The 11,591-nt window shown below is 36.9% G+C and overlaps 1 protein-coding gene across 1 annotated transcript in view; it reads left to right on the top strand.

Annotated features, from left to right (window-relative positions):
- The window catches only part of VPS13D (vacuolar protein sorting 13 homolog D (S. cerevisiae)), a 424,616-nt gene that overhangs the window by 120,382 nt on the left and 292,643 nt on the right, over nt 1–11,591 (top strand). The window contains exons 33-38 of the mRNA XM_006885745.1: nt 549–704; nt 1,547–1,757; nt 2,221–2,295; nt 6,493–6,699; nt 8,042–8,131; nt 10,405–10,545. Coding sequence (XP_006885807.1) covers nt 549–704; nt 1,547–1,757; nt 2,221–2,295; nt 6,493–6,699; nt 8,042–8,131; nt 10,405–10,545 — 880 coding nt within the window. The remainder of the gene's footprint in view (nt 1–548; nt 705–1,546; nt 1,758–2,220; nt 2,296–6,492; nt 6,700–8,041; nt 8,132–10,404; nt 10,546–11,591) is intronic.

Here is an 11,591-nt window from a genome sequence, read left to right as displayed (position 1 = left end):
AAACATAATTTATCCAGTTTTTCTCAGTCTTACCCCTACCCTGATGTCAGCCTCATTCTACAACAGTGGCACCATATAGCATTTGTCCCTTTGTGACTGAGATATTTCACTCAGCTCTGATGTCTTTTTTTAAAGAAATCAAGGGCATAATAAGATTTTCGTTGAGCTCCATACTACCTTCCTATAGTCCATATAGTCTTTGAGTTGTTATTTCCCAATGTCCACAAAATATTCCACTGAATAGATGTGGTATAACCTTTTTTTGCTTATCATTTTAAAAAAATTATTAAATAATCGTTTGCTGCATCTTTGCATAGTTTGCATTATTTTCTGTTTAGAAAAAGTAGGACTCTACGGTATGAAATTTTCAGCCTCTTGATATATATTGGTAAGCTTTCTTAGAGGTAAACTTTGTACATGTTCTTGGTAGTGGGTGATAGTTGCTTCTTATGATAATATAATACTGATTGCTTCTGAGATAGTCTCTCTTTGTCCTCACTCTTTCTAATCAGACATTAATTTTTGCCATACTTCATTTTGATTTCTAGGTGTTCTCATGCCGTCTTGGGAGTGAGCAGGACACTGCTCTTTCAATTGTTGATCCAGTGCAAATTCAAGTGGAGCTGGTGGGGAATTCTTCTTACCAGAATAGTTCAGGACTGATGGATGCATTCAACAGTGATGATTTCCCACCTATATTAGAGGTAATGCTGAAAAACTGTGTAACACATTGCTATACTCAAGCATTTTACTCTGAATCTGTCAACATTTTTTATTTTATTAGCCTATTAAAATGAAATGAGAGATCATCCTTGTCCTAGAAGATCTTACAATCTTGTTGAGAAGAAAAATAAGACATTTTAATTGTCTGATATATAAATCTCAAAGTTTTTTAAAAACTCAAAAGTTTTTTTGGAATTCTCAAAGAATTTAGAGGAAAATTTAGAACAAATTTAGAAAAAGAATTTAGAGAAAAGAAAGAATTTAACTAGTTATATCGATTGTAGGTTTAACTCAAGGTAAAGTAAGTTGTAAATAGAAAGAGGGAGAACATTCTGTGTTAGAAAGAAGCAAAGCCAGTGGTAGAAATGGCTCAGCATCTTTGAATCAGAGTAAACTCTGACTAAACAAAGGAGTATGTGGGGAAGTAAGGAGGATGCAAGGTAAGGAAAGGAAGATGAACCCAGGCAAAGAAATCTTTAGATTTCTTTGGTGGATAGGCTTATAAGATACCGAGAGAGAAAAACTATTCTGATTTTTGGTCTGAGGGATTCCCCATAAGGGAAAGGAAACAGCAAATAAATAAAGCACGGTATCCAAATACTCAGTTTTCACGGTTTTATGGCAATTTAAACTTAGAGACATCTTGTCCTAGGTTTATTAGTGCTTATTTTCAAGATCTGTGCTGTCTTCTTAATGAGAAATTTTGTGTAGTGTCTGTTGAACTTATAGAATTAAAACTTAAAATAAGCACTATATCTGTAAGAGATGTGGAAACAAATCTAAATACAATTAAGAAAATAACCACCTTTTTTAATTTTTTTAGATTCAGCTACAGGCCCTGGATATCAGACTCTCCTATAATGATGTTCAGCTATTTCTTGCTATTGCAAAATCCATTCCAGAGCAAGCTAACACTACAGTGCCAGACTCAGTGCCCTTAGAAGCCAACTCTGTTAGCATTCACCTTTCTGGCTCATCTCGTGGCAGCGAGGAAATCAGAGAAGGAACAAGACATACCATAGATCCTGTCTTGGGTAGGTGTTTAGCTATAAAACCCACTCAGTGTTTTCCTAGCCTTCTTTTTAATTTTCAGAGTTTCCTTTTGCACAAACTGTTTGAAGTATAATTGTATGTCATTAAGTATAATTCTAAGTTTATAATTATGACTCTAATTTTTATTTTTTTTATTTAGAAACAAACAGAATACCACAAACCAGCTGGTCTATCCTGTGTCATTTTTTTCCAAACTTACATAACCTAAGGTTTAGTATTAAACCTTAAGTTTTCTTCTAAAGATTTTTGGGTAATGCTAAGGTTCAGTTGTAAGCCTTTTAAACTCTAGACAATGTAAGGGAAATATTCTTAAAATTAGAGTAGAAATCTATTTTTACCTAGAAAAAGAAATTGTTTTAATGACAAAATAAAGAAATTTTCCCCAAAATTATTCCCAGTAATATTTTACAGAAAATTATTCATATAATACTTTTTCCTCCCCAGAGTTACAACTAGCTAGACTGCAGGAACTGGGATTCAGCATGGATGATTGCCGCAAAGCTCTTTTATTGTGCCAAGGTAATTTATGAGAATGTCCATTTTTCATTGTTTTTATGATAACCCACTTCTTCTATACCCCTCAATATGATGATGTAGAGAGTTGGAAGACCCTTCTCATTTCTTCAGTGACTTGAATGTAGTCTTGAGCTAGTAATACTCATGTGCGGTTATATTTTAGGAGAGAATGGGAGCCCTGAGTTGAGATTCTTACTGTGTCGCGTATTAGCTCCTTGCTACTAATGTTGGATACAGTCCACTTTAGCTCACTAATGCCTATAATAGTGATCTTAAACCATTCAATTTCATTTTTTACAACTTCCAGCTTTTCTTGACTTATACTTCATACTTTCCATGTTGCGGTCTTTAGTGGATGTTTATACAGTTGCTGCTTATCACTTTGAGCCATTTCGTATCAGCAGATGATGGTCCGTAAGTCTTTTTCCATCTATGTCATTAAGGTCACCTCTACTCTGAGGCAGCTTTCCCCCAGTTGTGTTTTAGGTGCCTTCCAGTCTGAGGTGCTTATCTTCCAGTAGATGTGGTTCTCTTTTAACTCATAAGGTTATCATTTATCATTTTCAAAAAAAGATTAGCAGGCTTTTTCTTGTTCTGTCTTTATCTAGCGCTGTTGAAGTCTGTCTATCATGGAGGATGCTCAAAAAGTCTCTTTAAAAGTGTTAACAATACATCACTTTGAAGACTAAAGTGTACCTGACCCAAACCATGATACTTCAGTGTATTCTTAAGCATATGAAAGGTGGATAATAAAAAAAAAGAAAAATAAAGAAGAATCGATGGATTAAAATTGTGGTATTGGTGAGGAATATCACATATTCTATTAATGTTCAAAAAGTGAACAAGTGTTATCTTAGAGAAAGTCCAGTCAGAATGCTCCTGAGAAGCAAGGATGGCAAATCTTAGTTATTTTAAGATGTCATCACAATCGCTAAAGAAAGCTATGCTTAATAATGTGGAGGATGAGCAAAACAGATGCTAAGAGGAATTGACACAGTGATTGCAGCAGTGCGCTCTATGTTAAAAAACAAACAAACAAAAATCCCAAAAAACAATGCTCTCTAGCATAGTAGTGATTGGCAGGATGGTGTAGGATTGGGCAGGGATTTGTTCTGGTACACATAAGATGACTGTGAGACAGAGCTGACTTGATGGCAGCTAACAGCAATGCTCCTGGAATCAGTAGTGATGATTCTTCTTTCATTTCTAGTACTAGTAACTTTGGTCTTCTCCTTTCTTGCCCTTGCTACTTTGCTAGAGGTATATCAACATTTTTTATTCAAATTCAGTCAGTCTGACGTTGGGTTCATTGATAATAGCAAATAAGGTCTATAAAGCCTAAAGGCTTTATTTTGCATTCTACACTTTTGAAAAATTTTCATGCTATACGTTCATTTTCTCCTCAATTAGTCCTATATGAGGAAACTGTAGGGAACTTAGATTAAGCACTTTCCTCAGGATCCAGTAGTTAATATGTGCACAATTAGGATCTTGCTTAAAAACCCCATCCCCTTAACTTCTCAACAATGTTCCATGTACATGTCCCAGGCACTGGCTTCTGGTAATTTATAAGTGTGGGAAAACATTGCTTTTCTTTTAGACTTTTGAAATCTTCTTGTATTCAAGGGATTGTTATTTAACATCTAAGCATTAATCTATTGCTTTTGAATAAATTCTAACATAGAAGAACGTTTTGGACAGAGTGAGACTGCTCATAGAATTTCCAAGGCTATAAATCCTTCTGGAAGCAGATTGACTTATCTTTTTCCTAGTTGAGGAGCTGGTGACTTAAAGTCACCAACCTTTTGACTACCGGCTGAATGCTTTTATCTGCAGTACTACCAGGGCTCCTTTATAACATGTATACAATTCAAATTCAAACTTCAACTTGCAATATTTAAGCATGTTTTGGGCAGAATATTAAATGGTCCAGGAAGCATTAAAAAAGATGGAAGGAGTATGCAGAATCACTGGAACAAAAGGAATTGGCTGACACAGAAGAATTTCATGAAACAACATATGAGCTAGAAGAGCCTGTGGTGATGAAGGAGGAAGTTCAAGCTGCTCTGAAGGAATTGGAAAAAACAAGGCCTCAGTAATTGACGGCATACCAGTTGACGTATTTCAACAAACAGATGCTGTCCTGTATGTGCTCACCAAACTGTGCCAAAAAATCTGGAGGACCACTACCTGACCAACTGACTGGAAGAGATCTATATTTGTTCCCATTCCAAAGAAAGATGAGCCGACAGAGTGCAGAAATTATCGAACAATACCATTAATATGACATGCAAGCAAGATTATGCTGAAAATTATCTCCAAATGACTGGAATAACAAATCAACAGAGAATTTATAGATGTGCAGGCTGGGTTTAGAAAAGGCCATGATACTAGGGATATTATAGCTAATGTTAAATGACTCTTGGCTGAAAACAGAGAATACCAGAGGAATGTCTATCTGTGTTTCATTGGCTATGCAGAGACATTTGACTGTGTGGATCACAATAAACTGTGGCTAACTCTGAGAAGAATGGGAATCCCAGAACACTTTGTTGTGCTTATGTGAAACCTATACATGGATCAGAAGACAGTCGTCAGAACAGAGAAAATAAACACTGCATGGTTCAGAATCAGGAAGAGTGTATGCTAGGGATGCATCCTATCTTCATATTTTTTCCAGTCTATATGCAGAACAGATTATCTGGGAGACTGGACTCTATGAAGAGGAATGTGGCATCAGGATTGGAGAAAGATTCATCAACAACCTGTGTTATGCAGATGAGACAACCTTTCTTGCTGAAACTGAGGACAGGTCAAGGACTACAGCCTTAACTGTGGGTTGAAGTTCAACATCAAGAAAGCAAAGATTCTCACCACTTGGCTAATAGACAGCATCATGATCGATGGTGAGGAGATTGAGATTGTTAACAGCTTCAGTTTGCTTGGCTCCACAATCAGTACTCTCAGTACCAGCAGCCAGGAAATCAAAGACAGATTGCTTTGGGAAAGTCTGCTCTCAGGTATCAGGGACCTCTCCAGAGTACTGAAGAGCAAAGATGCTGGTATAGAGACTAAGGTGCGCGTGATCCAGGCCATGGTCTTTGCAGTTACTTACTATGCATAAGAAAGCTGGACAATGACTATTGATAATAGAAGGAAAATTGATGCCTTTGAGTTGTGGTGCTGGAGAACAAACAGGTTTTTCCTAGAGAGGACAAAACGAGGCTGCTCCTTGGAGACAAGGATTCTGATGCTTTGTCTGACATACTTTGGGCATGTTGCAAGGAGGGACCAGTCCTTCAAGAAGGGACATCATGCTTGGAAGGGTAGAGGGGCAATGCAAGAGAAGAAGACCCTTGATGAGATAGATTGACTTAGTGACTAGGGTAATGAGGATTGATGTATCAGAGATGATAAGGTTGGCTCAGAATAGAGCAAGGTTCAGGGCTGTTGTACATAGGGTCGCTATGAGTTGCAAGCGACTCGATGGCCCACCACCACCATCACAACAACATATTACTCTGTCCTCAAAGAATTTGTTATTTGAGGAGACACAGTATACAGACAGTAAGAAAATTGAGAACAATTACAAAGCAGCTTGAAAAACAACATTGTGAAGATTAAGTACTTAAGTACAAAGTGGCTTAAGTAATTTTCCAGGTATCTAGAATTTGGATCATCCCTCTTCTTGCCTGTCTTTCAACAGATGTTGTAGTAGAGGAAGGTTTCTGGAGAAATTTTCAGCCAGAACATAAAAGGTACAATAAAATTGAGTGGAAGATACTCAGCAAAGAGGGCCTTTTTCTGTTTGTTTAAAAACAGAGCTCTTGTGCTGGTTTTTGCTCCTCCTTTTCTTAGGCTAGGAAGCTCTTATTGGCCTAGTGGTAAGGAGTTGTGCTGCCAACCCATAGCCTCATGGTTTGAATCCATCATGCTCTGTGTGAAAAAGATGAACAGTCTTCTCCTGCATGATTTACTGCCTCTAAAAACTCGCCAGAGTATCAGCTATGAGTTGGTTCTGTCTCAACAATACAACTCAACAACACACAAAAAACAATAATATTTGTTAGTCTAGGAATTCATTTGAGATTAGGACTCCATTAGGCTGTCCAGTGGATTCTATGAACCAAATTTCTTTGGTGATTTCCTTGGAATAAATGTAGAAAATGGCTGAATTTAAGACTTTTTGATTCTTTATAGGCCAACTGAAAAAGGCAGCAAGTTGGTTGTTTAAGAATGCTGAGCCTCTGAAGTCACTTTCCCTGGCCTCTAACAGCCGAGATAGCCAGGGGACTTTGCCAACACAGTTGATCTCTGGAGTAGAGATTAAAGCAGAGAGTGTGTGCATCTGTTTTATTGATGACTGCATGGATTGTGATGTTCCTCTTGCTGAACTCACTTTTTCCCGTGAGTATTCCTGATTTTCATATTTATCTTGAATATTTGCAATGATTGCTCCACTAGTCAAGGTCTAGCTTTTATGTTACTCGTATTCTCTGCTGGTTAGTAGAATGGATGAAATTTAGATAATGGATTTACATGTGGTTTTCATTATGTGCATTTTGAAGAAATTGCTATTTGTTTGCCATATGTGGCTTTCAGCCTAGAGCATGGAAATAATAGGTGAAATTGTCATTGATGAAATTTTTGTTATAGTAATGGCTTTGGCTAAATTCTGATATCTTCATTTTGCTGATATTTTTATGTAAGGGCTCAAGTGTGTTAAAGATTGTGAGGATGGCACAGGATGGGACAAGTTTCAGATATGTAGTTCATAGATCATGCTAGACTTGACAGCACCTAACAATAACAATAATAACAATAACAACAACAACAAAGATTATATTGAGCTGTCTTACTAAAGGCATTTGAAAGAGAAACTCAGAAAATATTGCTTTTATCATATTCATCTATTAGGGGGAAAATTAGAGTGTTATTAGAAAGCCTACCTCTGAGTTGCCTTACTAAGGCCAGATAAGAAATAAAATACTGATTATCTAATAGCTGTACAAGAGTAGAATGGGGAGCTGGGTAGAGGTATTTTGTCCTCAAGCTCAATTTAGCAGGCAGAGGCTTCTGAGAAATGTAAGCCAAAGTCTTACTGTGCCGTTGCTTTTTAATTTTCCATTGTTTTTACTTTACCAGCCTCTTCTTTTCAAGTAAAATTTGGTTGGGGGCTTTACTTCAACCTTTGCTTTTTATGGAGATTTCTTTTTTTTCTGCATTTCTGGGCATCCAAAGAGAACTTGAGTCAAAGTAACAGCTAGGATTTTGACCACTTCTACAAGTGTCTTTTCTGTGGATAATATTTAGATAATTTCTTACTTTTTTGTGGTTGTATTAAAATTTTGAGCTAATACTTATCAGGAATTAGATGTTCTTATTGCCCTGCCTTCTTTTAGATCAGTAAAACGTGCACATGAAATAAATTTTTACTATTTCTGTAGGTTGGAGAACCCTGGATGCCAGAGCTGTGACTAGGGATAGGAAAATGAAGCAGGTCCCTCATATATAACAGTAAATCAAAGTTCCAATCAACTCAGTAGTCAGATTGAATAATATTTTATTTCAGTATTTAAGAAATTTGAAAATCCTTCATAAGCAAAATATTAAAATTGTTTTCCTAAGAGAGACCGTGGCTATTGTATATGACTAACTTCTCTTTTTAATCTTTAATGTGATTTATCTGCAAAAAACAGTTTTGGGTGGCTCTGCCCTGCTGCTGCTTTAAAATTGGCTTGTATTATAGGTCTGAATTTTCTTCAGCATGTGAGAACTAGCCCCGAAGGCTATGCCCACTTCACCCTTTCTGGAGATTATTATAATCGTGCCCTGTCAGGTCAGTATAAAGCCTATATTATTGTGGGTTTTAAAAGTAAATTTATTGCCTAACTCCATAGCTGCATGCATATTATATGAGGGAAAGGGAAAAGGAATAGGGAAGGATTTAAAGCAAGTAGATACAGAGAAGATTGGAACACAAAAGATTGGAACTGAATTTTTTTTTAAATTAATATGTTGCAACTGAATGATTTAAAAAAAATATAGTTAATTCTTTGTGATTTTGGGGTTTGGCTTCTTCTAAAACATAATATTGCTTAAGAGCAAAGGATCGTTTGGTTGACCTTGATTGCAGTAACTAAATTTCTAGGAAATTCATGCCAAATAAGCAGCTTGAACTTTAGATCTCTTCAGACTCCTTTTGGACACGTTTCATTAGAGGTGTATTAAGTCGCTGATAATGTATAATCTTCCCTACCTAACCCCTAGGGCAAAACTCAATTATAGCATATGCTGTATTTCAAGACACACAAACACTTGCTAGTCTGTAAGGATTTCCCAGGCCTCTTGCTTTCCAACAGAAAGACAAAGGTGAGGGACTGCTACCAGGTTTACACTCAGGAATCATTCATCTAATAGGTCCACTCAGTTTGAACTGTGAAGTTCTATTCCTTAAGAAAACGTAAAGAGATTCTCGTTAGAATTATTAGTAGTTTGGACAGAGTAAATAGAGCTGTGCTATGGAGTCTAACTCTGAAGCCTGAGTACTGACCATGACCCAGACCCTAAATGGTACTCTGATCATGACCTGGACCCTGACCCAGTCCTGACCTTGACCCAGACCCTGATGGTGACCTGGTTGCAGATCCAGACACTTTGTCTTCAATGAGAAATTAAGTCTTACTTCTTGTGCTGCTGCTGATTATTCTATAGTTAATGTCATATATGTTGACATTTTCCCTCTCTGTTCTGGATGTACTTAAAGGTAACACCCTTGTTTCCTAATTGTTTAAAGTGTTTCATTTCGGAATAATGATCCAAATCTTGCTAAGTGAAACTTTTTTAAGGCTTATTGCAGTTATTTTTCTAAGAATCATTTATTTTCTTTTAAATCTGCGTAAACACATTCAGGCTACTAAGTTATAAACATTTTATTTGCACTTTATATTTCACATTGGTTTGAATTTGAGTGGGTCAATCAGCTGTCTGTGACTGACTGAGAAAGTATTACATAGAAATATGTAAATAATTAACTAGTCTTGAAAAAATAAGTATTTAAAACCACTGTAAAATACTATTTTACACCCACTGAACAGATTGTCAAAAATTAAGTGGGACAGTACTAATTATGTGATCTGTCAAACTCAAATATTTCTGACTATGAGGATGCGCATACATACAAATGCAGCAAAATCCTTCTTTTAAGTATATATCATAGAGAAACCGTGGCCTGTATTTATATGCTAGAAAACATGTACAAGACTGCTTTTAGTTACATTCTTCCTAATAGTAATTAAATTGAAATCAGTAAAATGATTTTCATTTGCAGAGGGAATAGCTAAGTGAATTGTGATGTTTATTAATGAGTTATTTATTCAGCATTGATAACAAATGTGCCATAGCTACATCCATCTAAATAAATTATCTCAATGACATACTGAGTAAAATCCAGAAAGCTGCTCAAGAATACATATACTTGGGATCTGTTTCTGTGAAGACCCCAAACCAAAGAAAGTCATCAATACACTCTTCAAAAATACGCATATGACTTAAAACTATAAAGATGAGTAAAGGAATGATTAGCTTAGAATTCAAGATACTAGTTGTCTGCAGTTGGGTAGCAGAAAGTTAGTAGTGATAATAAAGGTTAAAAGATAGGGAAATGACACTCAGCCCTCAAAGAAAATTGTCTTTTTGTTTTGTAAAATATTTACATGAGTGTTTGAAGTATTACTCTCTTTAGAACTGACCATATCATTTGCTTATATACCTTTTAAACATATATTTTAACATAAAAACAAGGAGAGTCAGATTTCATATTTATGTCACCATGAGTCCTTTTTTCTTTTCTTAAGTGGGCCAAGAGTAGATACTCTTGCCATGGAGCAGAAGGAACATATACTCACATGTCACCTCTTCACTCACAAATAGCTCAGCCATCTCTAGGGTCACCTGTAGCCAAAGATGATGTTTTCACATTGTGACATTAAGTTGAAAATAGAAAGCCATTATGCTATAGTTTGTCCTTGTTGAGTGTTTGTGAACAGTGTTTCCCTATTATTAACTCTTGGTATCTGCTGAACAGATGTCTTATTTCCTGTGTTCTTTTAGGCTGGGAACCATTTATTGAGCCTTGGCCATGCTCTGTATCCTGGCAACAGCAAGCAGCAAGTCGCCTCCATCCTCCACGGCTAAAACTGGAAGCCAAGGCCAAGCCCCGTTTGGATATCAATATTACTTCTGTACTAATTGGTGAGTAGAAAGTTGTCTTTAGAAGACTGATAACTTTCTGTACGTTGAGTCTTGTCTGAAAGAATATTAATCTTGATTTAGCCAACATTTGGAGTTATGCCAGAAATCTCTTCTTCATTGTTTCTTTTCTGATGCATATTATCCTGATCTTACGTTTCTTCTTAGTCCGGTACTTCGGGGTTGGCATTCCATGTCAGTGCAATCAGTGATCAAGCAAGAGCTTAGATTGCTTAAATTTGGCTACATATGTGCCCATGATTGATACCTTTTTCTCACAATTCTTGGTGACTGGGGTTTAGCAAATCTTTTTTGCAGTGAGTTTAGATTTATTGCCCTTAAGCTATTCACAGAATAATTTTTAAAATATATGGGTTTGGCTTTTGTCTTTATAGCAGGGTAAACGTGCTGTTTCCTATAGATGGCATAATGATGTAACTATGAAAATGACTTGGTTAAAGCCTTAACAAAGTGATGGTGTATGTTCTGAAAGCTACAACACTGAAATGCACTTTCCTCAATTAGATATAGGGAATCAGAGCCACTCAGGTAGTTCTTACTTTGGCTGTGAAACTTACTGATCACAAATAAGATTTATGGTGGTGGCAGTTGTTGTTACGTGTCATTGAGTCGCTTGTGACTCATAGCGACCCTATGTTCAACAACCCTAAACTCTGCCCTGTCCTGTGCCAGTCGCACCGTCTCCGATACACCCATCCCAATTACCCCAGTCACTGAATCAGTCTACCCCATAGAGGGCCGTCCCCTCCACCCTCCCAAGCATGATGTCCCTCTCCAAGGACAGGTCCCTCCTTACAACATGTCCAAAGTATGTTAGATGGAGCCTCAGAATCCTTGCCTCCAAGGAGCTGCCCGGTTTGACGCTTTCTAGGATGAATCTGTTTGTTTTCCTAGCAGTCCATGGTACCCTCAGTACTCTTCTCCAGCACTACAGCTCAAAGGCATCAATTCTCCTTCTATCCTCCTTAGTCATTGTCCAACTCTCTGATGCATAACAAGTGATAGCAAAGACCATGGCCTGTATCAGA

The sequence above is a fragment of the Elephantulus edwardii genome, unplaced genomic scaffold, assembly GCF_000299155.1.
Source record: "Elephantulus edwardii isolate Elephantulus edwardi_28Jun2011 unplaced genomic scaffold, EleEdw1.0 scaffold00045, whole genome shotgun sequence".
In the NCBI taxonomy this organism is placed as follows: domain Eukaryota; kingdom Metazoa; phylum Chordata; class Mammalia; order Macroscelidea; family Macroscelididae; genus Elephantulus; species Elephantulus edwardii.
The sequence above is the reverse complement of the archived record's forward strand: the minus strand, read 5'-3'. Positions and strand labels throughout refer to the sequence as shown.